The 14,051-nt window shown below is 42.9% G+C and overlaps 1 protein-coding gene and 1 long non-coding RNA gene across 16 annotated transcripts in view; one reads left to right on the forward strand and one right to left on the reverse strand.

Moving 5' to 3' along the window:
- Positions 1-14,051, forward strand: part of PTK2 (protein tyrosine kinase 2) — a 779,173-nt gene that overhangs the window by 708,329 nt on the left and 56,793 nt on the right. For all 15 annotated transcript variants that reach the window (XM_033930844.1, XM_033930848.1, XM_033930835.1 and 12 more), the window contains one exon: positions 144-250. In XM_033930844.1, the coding sequence (XP_033786735.1) occupies positions 144-250 (107 nt within the window). The remainder of the gene's footprint in view (positions 1-143; positions 251-14,051) is intronic.
- Positions 2,762-14,051, reverse strand: part of LOC117354055 — a 70,076-nt gene continuing 58,786 nt past the window's right edge. Inside the window, exons 2-3 of the long non-coding RNA XR_004538104.1 lie at positions 3,220-3,285; positions 2,762-2,833 (exon numbers count right to left, since the gene is read on the reverse strand). This is a non-coding gene — a long non-coding RNA (uncharacterized LOC117354055). The remainder of the gene's footprint in view (positions 2,834-3,219; positions 3,286-14,051) is intronic.

The following is a 14,051-nucleotide window of genomic DNA, read 5'->3' on the forward strand; positions in this document are numbered from 1 at the left end:
AATAAGATATTGATAGGATATTTTATGTAATGAGTTAGATGGTTTGAAGATATGAACCCTGTAAAAAATTATATACAATTTTTGAAGATGTCATTTTAGAGACTGATGTCAATTTTTTAAAGTCTGATTATATCATTACCCAGATCATCCAGCTCCACCAAAGAAACCACCTCGGCCTGGAGCCCCCAGCCATCTTGGTAGTTTGGCCAGTCTTAACAGTCCTGTTGACAGCTACAATGAAGGAGTAAAGGTACGATTATTTAAATACTAATGATTATAAATTTATTAGAGCTGCAAGTTAATTGCAGTTAACTCTGCAATTAATGCATTAATTACACTGGTCAACACTCATTTTGGTGCCTCAAATGTTAGATCTGTTTTTGGGTATATTTGACCTGCTGATTCCAAAAATGGCACCAATTTTTTCCTATCAGCTCACTCATTAAAAAATTGGGATATTTTAATGTAGTGTTTAAATTAATATATATATTTTTTTTTTATTCTTTATTCATTTTTTCATCTTGCATCAAGTGTACAGATAATAAAACATTTGATAAATTAATATCTTTTAAGCATGAAGGAAACATATTAAAAATTAAAAGAAAAGTATGCAATTTGAAAATCTACTTATTTCATACCAAAAGCACAAGTTTATAATATAAACTTTCCAGTCATTCGACAAACAAGAAACTCCTTTTATAAGACTTCTGAGAGTGAGATCTGTCAGGACAATCCCGTATAAGATTTCAACAATAGTCTGCCATCATGTGTGCATCCCATCTTCCTTGGTATCTGTCTTCCATTGTCTTGGTGAAATCTTTCACCTTGCTCTTCGCTAAGAAAGTTTTTCACAACAAGAACAAATGAAGACCAGGCACATAATTTGATTTCATTCATTGATGCTAGGAAATGTGGGTCACTTATAAGTTGTCTGATCTGTGGACCATCAAAAATTCCTGCCTTCAGTTTTTCCATGGTAAGTCAAGGTAACATATTGAGACAGAGACACCCGGCTAACTCCTCACTGCCGGCTGGAGCCCTGTCTGACTGAGCAGTTGACTGAGTGATTTATGCCTAGTATCTAAGATGCAGTGCCTCCCATGCACACTGTATACTTGGATATCAGGATTTTCACAAAATAATACATAGTCTTAATTGATGGGAAAATAAAGAGTTCTGCTTTATTTTCAAGCTCAAAGAAAAATACACTTTAGTTTGTCGGGAACCAAAATTCATGAGCTTAGTCTAAACAATATTTCCATACAGTTTATCTTGGGAAACAGGAGAAACAGGGCTTCTCTATCTCTCCCCTTCCCCATGCCTATGGCACAAAAAAAACCTACTACTACACAAAACTTTCCCCAACCTGCTTCCCTTAGCAGGAACATTGGGCATCATAAAGAGGGGCATAACAACCAGGACGCGGGAAGTCATCATGCCATTGTATCGAGCGATGGTGCGTCCACATCTGGAATACTGCGTTCAATATTGGTCGCCGTACCTCAAGAAGGACATGGCGGTACTTGAGAGAGTCCAAAGGAGAGCAACGAAACTGGTAAGAGGGCTGGAACACTGCCCATACGCCGAGAGGTTGGATAGGCTGGGGCTCTTCTCTCTGGAAAAAAGGAGGCTCAGGGGAGATATGATAGAGACCTTCAAGATCATGAGGGGCATAGAGAGGGTGGATAGGGACAGATTCTTCAGGCTGAAGGGGTCAACAGGCACGAGGGGGCATTCGGAGAAACTGAAGGGAGATAGGTTCAGAACAAATGCAAGGAAGTTTTTTTTCACACAAAGGGTCGTGGACACTTGGAATGCGCTACCGGAGGAAGTGATCAGGCAGAGTACGGTACAGGGATTCAAACAGGGATTGGACGGATTCCTGAGGGATAGGGGGATCGTGGGATACTGAGAGAGGTGCTGGGATGTAACACAGGTATAGAAAGCTAACCAGGTAATAAGTATAGAAATCCAACCAGGTCGTGCATGTGCAAGACCGGAGGGTTAGAACTTCGATGGGAAGATAGGACTCAATGGGAAACCAAGGTGGCAAGGGGGCCCTTTCTGGTGACTCAGACAGGCCGTGACCTGTTCGGGCCGCCGCGGGAGCGGACTGCTGGGCGGGATGGACCTATGGTCTGACCCGGCAGAGGCACTGCTTATGTTCTTATGTTCTTATGAACTGGGAACATAAATTTAGCAGCTGATACAAGTAACACTGGGCCTGAGTGCCACTTGCCTGGACTGGTTGGGCTGAAACCCTATTCTTCACAAGCCCATCTCAACCCCAAGAATTATGCAGGGTGTAATTAGCACAAAAATAATACAGCCACTTTCCCTGTTCTTTCCCAGGCACATTGAAACAAACACATGTTCATTTTTAAACCCCTGGATTTTTCTGCCTCTCTCTCTTTCAACTACCATCCAATTCATAAGAGAGAGCAAAAGGAAAAAATACATTCAGGAAACTTTCCTTAATGTCCCAAACAAAGTAAAGCCTTTATTCTGGCTTTCATAATGTCCAGCTGAGCACTTTCAAATGGCTTCACTTCAGTGCTGTGCGTTCAGGTTTCAGATCAGCACAAAGAAAAAAAAAAACACAGAAAAATAAACATTGCAGCAAACTTTTCATTCAGGAGAGAAAACTTCTGACCTGCTTACAAGCTGTGCTGCCATCCATTGCCTCAGGAGCAATCTGTGAAACAGGCACGTTTTCCCAGATCATCTGCTCTGCATCCAGCATGCTTGAATCTCCTGCAGGGGAATGAAGGGGAATCTCTGCCATAGCCGTTACTCATGTCCATTAGCTCCCAGGTCTCCTCCCTGAACTCCCCTGAAGAAAGCGATAGTGACAAGAAAAAATCATTCTGAAAATGGAAAAAGGACCAAACCGGGGAAAACTGGGAGGAACACAAAAAACACCAAAAAGAATGTCACCAAGTGGTTAGAAAAGCAAAAAGGGAATATGAAGAGAGGCTGGCGGGGGAAGAAAGAAACTTCAAAACCTTCTTCAGATACGTTAAAGGGAAGCAACTGGCGAGAGAGGAAGTAGGACCGTTAGATGATGGAGACAGAAAGGGAGTGGTAAAGGAGGAGAAAGAGGTAGCTGACAGGTTAAACATGAAAGGAAATAACAGTAGGTTAAAACACTTGTAATTTCGTGACCTTGTAGCTTTTACCATTCAAATGTATCTTTAAAAAGAAAGCATTTAAGTTTACCTTTAAATCTATCTAGATTGGTTTCTTCTCGCGAGTGAGCGGGCAACGAGTTCCATAAGTGAAGAGCTGTCACAGAAAAGATTGTATACCGTTGAGTGTTGATAGCTTTTAAAGAAGGAACTGAGAGAAGATGTTTATCCTCGGATCTTAATGATTTTAATATCAGTAGCTGGTAGAAATTTCAGGTTAGAACATAAGAAGTGCGTCTGCTGGGTCAGACCAGAGGTCCAGCGTACCCAGCAGTCCGCTCACACGGTGTCCCATCAGGTCGAGTACCTGTATAGTAATCCTCTATCTATACCCTTCTATTCCCTTTTCCTTCAGGAATTGCGAGTTGTCAGCATAGAGGTGGTACTGGAAGCAGTGGGAGGAGATTAGAGCACCAAGAGAAGTGTAGATTGAGAAAAGAAGGGGTCCCACAACAGAGCCCTGAGGTATGCCAACCAATAACAGGATGGCAGCAGAGGAGGATCCTCCAGAGCTTACACTAAAAGTGTGACAGGAAAGATATGAGGAAAACCATGAAATAACAGCCCTAGAACCCAAGCACAGACAGCAACTCGATGAGTAGGTGGTGGTCTACATTGTAAGATGTTGCAGATAGATCAAGGAGAATGAGAATGGAATAGAGTCCTTAGGATTTGTCTAGGAGAAGGTCATTGGAGACTCTAGCATGGACAGTTTCTGTGGAATGATGAGGGCAGAAGCCTGATTGAAATGGGTTGAGGATGGCTTGAGCCAAAAAAAGTCAAGACAGTGGTGGTGGACAGCTCATTCAAGTAGTTTGGATAAGAAGGAAAATGGGGTGATTAATGTTAGGGCAGGGGGGATCCAGTAATAGTTTTTTGAGGAGCAGCATACCTACAGCATTTTTTAAGACATCGGGTTTGGTTGCAGTGGAGAGCAATAGGTTGAATATGTGGCAGATAGAGGGGATGACAGTAGAGGAGATGGTGATCAGTATACAGGTGGGGGATGGGATCAGAGGAACAGGTGGTAGGTTTGAAGGAGGAAAGAAGGTGTGCAGTTTCCTCTTCAGTGATTTCAGGGAAGAAAGAAAAGGTAGCAGATGTCAATGGAAGGTCAGTAGATAGGACGGGAGGCAAGGGAGGCGGTTTGGTTGAGAACTCAAGGTTAATTTTGTGAACCTTGTCATGGAAGTGGGGAGAAAGTGAAGGAGGAGTCTGAGGTGAGGGCACCTTAAGTACAGAGTTGAGCCTGGTAAAGAGACGGCAAGAGTTGGATCCAAGAGAATCAGTAAAGTTGATGTAGTAGTCTTGTTTAGCAAGTAAAAGGGCAGGTTGTAAGAAAGTTAACAGGGATTTGAAGTGCATGAAGTCAGCATGAGTGCAGGATTTCAGCCAGTGGTGTTCCACAGATCGGGCACAGGAACATAAATAGCGGATCTTGGGGTTAACCAGGGTTTGATGCACTTTATAGAGCATGATATGGGAGGAGCGAGGGTATAAAAAGTGGAGGAGAGAATAGTATTATAGGAAGAGACTGCTTCATTGACAGATTTACATAGTGTGATGCTTGAGAGGAAGGGGGGAGACAGTGGCAGAGAGAGTGCACAGGTCAATAGCCTGAAGATTCCTGAGCGTCGCACTGCCTTCTTCGGATATCCTCTTGCATAGAATCGATCCCTCATTATCACAGCTTGCTTCTCAAACTCCCCTGTATTAGAGCATAGTCTACGGATTCTCAAAAACTGGCTAATAGGGATGTTATATTTAAGAAAATAAGGGTGATAGCTTTGAAAATGTAGAAAGTTATTTCTATCTACCTCCTTTCTATAGAGAGTAGTATAAATTTGTTGTTCCCTATCTCTAATTAAGGCAATATCCAAAAATGCTATCCATTCTTTATAGTAGGTCATAGTAAAAGAAAGATGGGTGTCAAGGGTATTTAGCCATTCCAAAAAATACTTAAGTTCAGACTCAGATCCATCCCAAAAAATCAGAATATCATCCAAATATCTTTTCCATAATCGTACATGGTGGCAAAACGCAGAAGCTGGATAAACTAAATCATGTTCAAATTTGGCCACATTTAAACTTGCTACCGATGGGGCCGAGGTAGCCCCCATAGCCACCCCTTGAATTTGTTTAAAAAATTCCCCCTTGTACCAAAAATAATTTTCTTGTATTACCAATTGAGCTAATTTATTAAGCCATCCGCTATCAAAACGACCTAAGTCTTTCTGTAGAAGAACCTCATTAACAATAATAATAGCTGCCCCTTGGGGTATTTGTGTATATAAGGACACAATATCAAGGGTTACAAAGTATGTAATCTCACTGATATCAGGAGATTCGTCCAATATCCTCAGTAGGTGAGCTGAATCTTTTATATAGGAAGGAATAAGCTTCACCTCTGTTCTCAAAAAATAATCCACAAATTGAGAGAGAGGTTCTAAGACTCTTGCAAAAATTGGGCCTCTTTTGGTGTGATCATCTTCTTCTGAGTGCCTTCCTCCACTAAGTTTTTAATCTCTGATTTTAATTTTTCCACTGGATCAACATCCAACCTAATATATGCTTTCTTATCTGATAGCTGTCGTTGTACTTCTCTATCATACGTATTGTGATGGCGCCTCCTTTATCTGCCCTAAGAATCATGATATTTGAATTATCTTGAAGCTGTTTCAAAGCCAGAGATTGATCTTTAGTAAGATTATATATCTTTTCATGTCCAACTAGATGAGGCATATGGGAGAAGTGGTAACCTCCATAACATAGGGCAACTACTGGAACAGGATCTTTAGGGCAGAGCCAGGTTTCAGTTAGTGCCAGCAGGTGGAAAGAATGAGAGAGAAAGGTTGTGGACGTAAGTGAGCCACTGCTGCTGCTTCTTTAAATGAGCAGCAGCAGCAAAACTTACTCTCCTGCAGGGCCACACTTGCAGCCTCAGTCTGATCAGTGGCTGGCTTTGCTCCAGAACTGGTAGAGGACATCAGAGGGGCATGACCAGCAGCCATGCAGACTGAGCCACTAGTACACATCCAGAATGAGGTGTTTTGCTGCTGCTGCTCATTTGGAGAAGAAGAAGCAGTGGTTGGGGTGGCCAAGGGAGGAGGGGAAGGCACAAGATGCAGCAGCCAGGGTAAAGAAGAAACAGGAGGAGGATCTGATGAAAGGGGGAGGAGATGAGAGAGGAAGACACTGAATGGAAAGGGAAAGAGGGGAAAATGTTTTATAGAAGAGGGGAGAGAAAGAGGGTAGAAGGTGTGGGGAAGAGACAGAGGGAAGGTGATGGAAGGGGAGAAGTAAAAGGAGAGACGCTGGATGAAAAGGAGACACTAAATGGACGTGGGAAGAAGAGAAAAAAAGAGGTGGCCTGACGCTGGATGGGAGGAAGATATGAATGGAAGGGGAGAGAGAGAGGGGGCAGATGCTGTATAGAAGTGGAGAAAACAGATTCTGGGTATAATAGGGGAGTGAGAGGGCAGATGTTGGGGTAGAGAGAAGAAATATGATGGAAGGGGAAGCAAAAGGGGAGATGATGAAAAGATGAAGGGGAGAGATGGAGCAGATGTATGGAAGGAATGAGATACAGAGAGAATGGAAATATTGATGGCAAGAGAGAGAGAGGGAAAAAAGCTGTTTAGAAGGAGGAAGACGGAGGCCTGGATGGAAGAGGGAAGAGACAGAGGAAGATGTGATGAAAGGGGAACGAGGTGAGAGAGAGGAAGACGTTGGATGAAAGGGGAAGAAGGTGAGAAAGAGGAAGATGTTGGATGGAAAGAGAGAGGGGGCTGATGCTATATGGAAGGGAGGAAAACTAAGAGATACTGATGGAAAGGAAGAGGAGCAGATGCTTTATAGAAGGGGGGATACAGAGGGCAGATATTGGATGGAAGAGGGGAGATAAAGTGGTGTGGGTTACAGACAAATTGTGGGAGATGATGGAAAGGGGAAGACAAAGGGGGAGATGCTGCTTGGAAAGGAGAGAGTGTGCAAAGCAGATGCTGTATGGAAATGGGGGAGAGATGAGTTTGCCAACACTGTATAGTAGACACACAAGAGGAAGATAGGTGGGGGGCAGTTGCTGTATAGAAGTGGGGAACACAGATTCTGGATAGAACAAGGGAGAGAGAGGGTAGATGTTGGGGGGGGGGGGGGGGGAGGAGCCAGAGGGAAATGATGGAAGCAAAAGGGAAGATGCTGGAAACCAGAGGCTGGTTCCAACACAATTGAGAAAAGTAACCAAACAACAAAGGCAGAAAAAAGAATTTTATTTTTAGTTAAGATAAAGTAGTGGTGTTGATGGTAGCTGTTTTAATAAACAATAAGTAAAAATATATAGAAAATTGAAATAAGGTGTTGTCTTTTTATTGGATTAATCTTAATACATTTTGGACTAACTTTAGAGACCAAAACATCCTTCCTCAGGTTAGGATGGGAATGGGACAGTTCAGCATGGGACATTTCATCATGGCCCTTTCAGCACAGGCTGTTTCATCTCTTTAATATTAAGATACTCTCTTAAAGTCTTTTACCACAGAAGTCTTCCCTCTGGACAACATTCTGTTCCAATATAAAGGGAAACCTTATGATGTGTCTGATTGATCTGTGATGATGCCCTCCCCCTTTCAAACCTTGAATTAACCAGATGATGTGGAGGCAGGAGAAGAAGACCACAGGTAAGTGAAGGGAAAGAAGCACCAGTGGGGGAGCGGGGCAAGCTATGCCCTCCTCTTTCAAACCTTGAAGTCACCAGATGATGCAAAGGCAGGAGAAGACCACATGTGGGTGAAGGGAAAGGAAAGAAGCACCATTCGGACGAGGGGGGTTATTCTAAATCTCGATTATTGTAACAGTGCCTATTTGACATGTACCAAGAAAGAGATGGCTAAGCTTAGACTGATTCAAAATATGGGGGTCAAATTAATTTATGGTCTAAAGAAATATGATCATGTAACTCCTTTCTACCGTGACTTGCATTGGCTTCCAGTGGAGGCGCGTGTTTTGTTTAAGCTAGGTTATCTTTGTTACAAAGTTGCATATGGTATTGCTCCAAACTATTTGACCGATAGATTTCTCATAGCATTCCATAAACATAGGAAAGAATCGCATGCATTGTTTAATTTTCCGTCTGCTCAAGGTTGTAAGAGCAAGAAATTATTGGAACATACACTAGCATTTCAGGCTGCTTTCTATGACAGGAAATTTAGGCCACTGTTGCATAGTCTTGCTCTTACAAGCACTTTAGAACTCAATTGAAAATTCATCTTTTTTTCAAAATATTTAGCTAAATAATTCAAATCATCTTTAGGTTATGTTATTTAATCTTTCATTCACCGCATTGAACTTACGGTTATGCGGTTTATAAGTACGATGTTATGTTCCCCTCACTCTTTAAAACCTCATAGCTTCAGCAAGGTAAGCGCTCGCCCTTACAAAGGCCGTGATGAAACAACTGTGGTAAAATGGCCATGCTGAATCAGGCTGGTTAAAACGGCCTTGCTAAATCGACTTAGACCCAGTCAAGACAGGATACCATAACAGCGGTATATTGATTTGACCTCAGAAAGCAAATTGAGAAATACATTTAGTCCAATAAAATGGTCTCAGAGAAAGGCTACTAAAATGGTATGTGGTCTTCATCATAGACTTAAAGATCTCAATCTCTATATGTTGGAGGAAAAGTGGGAGAGGGGAGATATGATAGAGACGTTTAAATCAAAAATTAGAAAAATATTACTCGCCAGAAATGGGCTGCAGTGCCATGATAAACATTTGATGCAAAAAAGGCAGATGATCGACAGCTGTTGTGATGTCATGACCCGGAAGTGCCCCCGGAAATTGGATCCTGTGGTTCTTTTTAAGCAGCTGGCTCCTTGTGCCGGTGTACACGGGAAAGCTGCAGAGTTTTCAGTAGAATCGTATTCCCTGAGGAAGCCTTTGAGAGACAAAATAAGGCACTTGTTGGAATTGGGCATGGGTTCTGGATGTTTCATCTTATAGTCGCCGTGGTGTTTCATCTGTCTGGCTAGACGTTTCCAGCTACGGCGATTTCAGACCATGGTTCCCAGTTAAGTAAACTCTTTGTTTTGATTTTTCTCTGTGCACAGTGATGGGTGTAATGCCCTATTGATAATTACATTTTTGTGGTGGTGGAGTTTTTTGCCAATGATTTGAAACTCAAGCAGATTTAAAACATTAAATTATTGTTGTGTGACTACTTAATATTTATGAAAATTTGAGGCTTTTTCTCCGCCTTTTTTGCATCAAATGTTTATCGTGGCACTGCAGCTCATCTCTGGCGAGTAATATTTTTCTAATTTTTGAGTGTTACTCTGACATTTTTCTTGAGAGACATTTAAATACCTATGTAATGTAAATGCGTATGAATCGAGTCTCTTTCATTTGAAAGGAAACTGCAATGAGAGGACATAGGATGAAGTTAAGAGGTGATAGGCTCCGGAGTAATCTAAGGAAATACTTTTTCATAGAAAGGGTGGTAGATGCATGAAACAGTCTCCCAGATGAGGTGGTAGAGACAGAGATTGTGTCTGAATTCAAAAGGGCCTGAGATAGGCACATGGGATCTCTTGAAGAGAGAAAGAGATAATGGTTACTGCAGATGGGCAGACTAGAAGGGCCATTTGGCCTTTATCTGCCATCATGTTTCTACGTAATGTAGTGGTTGGAATATGTCAGTCTTTCTCTGGTGTTGCACTCTATGAGGAGTCTAGCTTCTTGGGAGTTCAGTTTAATTTTTTTTCTGTTTTTCTATTGTGATTACTTATTCTAAACTGGGTGAAGATTTGTTTTCTGCATGTTTGAAAGAGACATGCTTTTCTATTAGCATTGACTGTATGACTGATCTGTTTTATTCTGGTTTGTTTAATTTTACAATAGGTTTATTGATATTCTAGTGGGCACTGCGGTGTTTTTGGTACTTTCTTTTCCTAGACAAGTGCTTCTGTGACTTGTGGAAGTTAATGCTATTATGGTATGTCGGAATTGCTCTGAAGGTCCTGAGTGACAATTATAGTGTTTTGCATTATTTAAGTTCACACTACCTTCGACTGGGACAATTTAAACATAGAAACTTAGCATATGACGACAGAAAAGGGCCACTGGCCCAACAAGTCTGCCCACTCTAAGGACCCTCCCCCCTAAGCACTTCCACGAAGTGAACCCACATGCTTATCCCATTTTTTCTTAAAATCGAGCATGTTGCTTGCCTTAATTACCTGAAGTGGAAGATCATTCCAACATTCAACCACTCTTTCAGTGAAGAAATACTTCCTAGTGTTGCTATGAAATCTCCCACCCCTGAGTTTCAATGGATGCCCTCTTGTTGCCATAGGTCCTGTAAAGAAAAAAATATCTTCTTCTACCTCAATATGGCCAGTTACATATTTGAACGTCTCTATCATATCTCCCCTCTCTCTGCGTTCCTCGAGAGAGTATAGCTGCAACTTACCTAGACGTTCCTCATATGAGAGATCCTTGAGTCCTGAGACCATCCTGGTGGCCATTCGCTGAACCGACTCCACTCTCAGCACATCCTTTTGATAATGTGGCCTCCAAAATTGAACACAATATTCCAGATGAGGTCTCACCATGGACCTGTACAGCGGCATTACAACTTCGGGCTTCCAGCTGACAAAACTTCTTCGGATGCAACCCAGCATTTGCCTAGCCTTGGATGAAGCTTTCTCTACTTGATTGGCAGTCTTCATATCTTCACTAATGAACTCCTAGGTCGCGTTCTGCAGCAGTTCTTGTTAAAGTCTCACCATTCAGAGTGTAAGTACTGCATGGATTTCTGCTGCCAAGGTGCATAACTTTACATTTTTTGGCATTAAAACTCAGTTGCCAAGTTGCGGACCATTGTTCCAGTAAGAGTAGGTCCTGCATCATACTGTCGGGCATTGTGCTTTTGCCCACTATGTTGCACAGTTTAGCGTTGTCGGCAAATAATGCAATTTTGCCTCGAAGTCCGTGAGGCAGGTCCTGTACAAAAATATTAAATAGGATGGGACCCAAGACCAAGCCCTGCAGCACTCCACTAATCACTTCCGATGTTTCGGAGGGAGTACCATTTACCACCACCCTCTGAAGTCTGCCGCTGAGCCAGTCTTTAACCCATGCCATCAATGTTTCCTCTAAACCCAACGAACTCATCTTGTTCAATAACCTACGGTGTGGGACACTGTCAAAAGCCTTACTAAAGTCCAAGTCCACAATATCCAGGGACTCTCCCATATCTAGCTTTTTCGTTACCCAGTCAAAGAAACTGATCAGATTGGATTGGCAGGACCTTCCCTTTGTAAATCCATGTTGGTGGGGATCCCTTAGTCTCTCATCGTTTAGGATTGTATCTAATTTGTGTTTAATCAACATTTCCATAAGTTTACACACTATCATAGAAACATAGAAAGATGACGGCAGAAAAGGGCTATAGCCCATCAAGTCTGCCCACTCTACTGACCCACCCCATTAAGTCTGAGTACTAATGACCTAGTTCCTTAACTCGACCCTCGTAAGGATCCTACTAGGGCATCCCATTTATTCTTAAAGTCAATAACGCTGGTGGCCTTGATCACCTGCTCTGGAAGCTTGTTCCAGTGATCTACAACCCTTTCTGTGAAGAAATACTTCCTTATGTCACTATCGAATTTCCCTCCTCTGAGTTTGAATGGATGTCCCCTTGTGACCGAGGGTCCCCTGAGAAAGAAGATGTCTTCTTCCACCTCGACACGTCCCGTGATGTATTTAAATGTCTCAATCATGTCCCCCCTCTCCCTGCGCTCCTCTAGAGTGTAGAGCTGCAATTTGTTTAGTCTTTCTTCGTATGAGAGACCCTTGAGCCCCGAGATCATCCTAGTGGCCATCCGCTGAACCGACTCAACTCTAAGCACGTCTTTACGGTAATGTGGCCTCCAGAATTGCACACAGTATTCCAGATGAGGTCTCACCATGGTTCTGTACAGTGGCATTATGACTTCAGGTTTGCGGCTAACGAAGCTTCTATTGATACATCCCATAAGTTGCCTTGCTTTGGATGAGGCCTTCTCTACTTGTTTGGCGGCCTTCATGTCTGCACTGATGATTATTCCCAAGTCTCTTTCTTCTGAAGTCCTAGCTAGTGTTTCTCCATTTAAGGTGTAAGGTTTGCATGGATTTCTGCTACCGAGATGCATAACCTTACATTTCTTAGCGTTGAAGCCCAGCTGCCATGTCGAGGACCAGTTTTCCAACGTAAGCAGATCCTGCGTCATACTATCCTGCAGATTGCTTTCACTTACTATATTACACAGTTTGGCGTCATCAGCGAATAGAGTTACTTTACCCTGAAGCCCTTGGGTCAAGTCTCTTATGAATATGTTAAAAAGGAGTGGACCCAGGACCGAGCCCTGTGGCACTCCGCTGGTCACCTCCGATGTCTCAGAGAGGGTGCCGTTGACCATCACCCTCTGACGTCTTCCACTCAGCCAATCTTTGACCCATGCAATTAGTGTCTCGCCTAACCCCATCGATTTCATCTTGTTTAATAGTCTACGGTGTGGGACGCTGTCGAAAGCTTTACTGAAGTCTAAGTACACTATGTCCAGAGACTCTCCCGAGTCCAGCTTTCCTGTTACCCAATCAAAGAAGCTGATAAGATTGGATTGGCATGATCTACCCTTAGTGAATCCATGTTGACTAGGATCCCTTAGATTCCCCTCATCCAAAATCGTGTCTAATTTACATTTAAGTAGTGTTTCCATGAGTTTACACACTATTGATGTGAGACTCACTGGTCTGTAATTTGCAGCCTCCGCTCTGCAACCCTTTTTGTGCAGAGGAACGACGTAAGCTGTTTTCCAGTCCAGGGGGACTCTCCCTGTACTTAGGGAGAGATTGAAGAGCATGGTTAATGGTTCCGCCAGGACATCGCACAGCTCCCTGAGAACTCGTGGGTGCAATTTGTCTGGTCCCATGGCTTTGCTTACCTTGAGTCTTGACAGTTCGCTGTAAACATCAGCTGGTGAGAACCCAAGATTCTGAAATGGGTCTTCCTTGCTTGGCTTTGCTTCCAGCTGTGGCCCGTGTCCAGGTGCCTCGCAGGTAAAGACTGAGCAGAAGTAATCGTTCAGTAGTTTGGCTTTTTCGGAATCTGTTTCCACATAAATCCCATCTGCTGTTCTAAGACGTACTATCCCATTTGTGTTCTTCTGCCTGTCACTAATATACCTGAAGAAGGATTTGTCCCCTTTCTTAATGTTCTTTGCTAGAGTTTCTTCCACTCGAAGTTTGGCCTCCCTGACTGCTGTTTTGACCGCTGCAGACCTTGTCTTGTATTCAATTTTAGCTTCTTTCTCCCCGGTGCATTTGTATGAAAGAAATGCTCTTTTCTTGTCCTTGACTAGGTGTGAGATCTCATCAGTGAACCAACGGGGTTTCTTCTTTCTTTGTTGTTTATTTACCGATTTTATGTAGCGGATAGTTGCTTCGTGTAGTGTCCTTTTCAGTGTTGACCACATAGCTTCCACATCATCCGTTGTTTCCATAGCCTGTAGCGTCTGATGGACGAAATCACCCATTCTTGCGAAGTCAGTGCCCCGGAAATTGAGTACCTTCGTTTTTGTTTGTGATCTAGGGAAGCCCTTTCTAAGGTTGAACCATACCATGTTATGGTCACTGGTTGCCAGCGTTTCTCCTACCAAGACTTCCGTGACGCTTTCCCCGTTCGTAAGTATCAGGTCCAGGATGGCCTGGGCCCTAGTGGGCTCTAGTACCATTTGTTTGAGCTGTACTCCCTTCATGGATGTTAATATCCTCTTGCTACTACAAGTTGTTGCTGAGAATGTGTTCCAGTCTACATCAGGCATG

Source organism: Geotrypetes seraphini, chromosome 2 (genome assembly GCF_902459505.1).
Source record: "Geotrypetes seraphini chromosome 2, aGeoSer1.1, whole genome shotgun sequence".
NCBI lineage: Eukaryota > Metazoa > Chordata > Amphibia > Gymnophiona > Dermophiidae > Geotrypetes > Geotrypetes seraphini.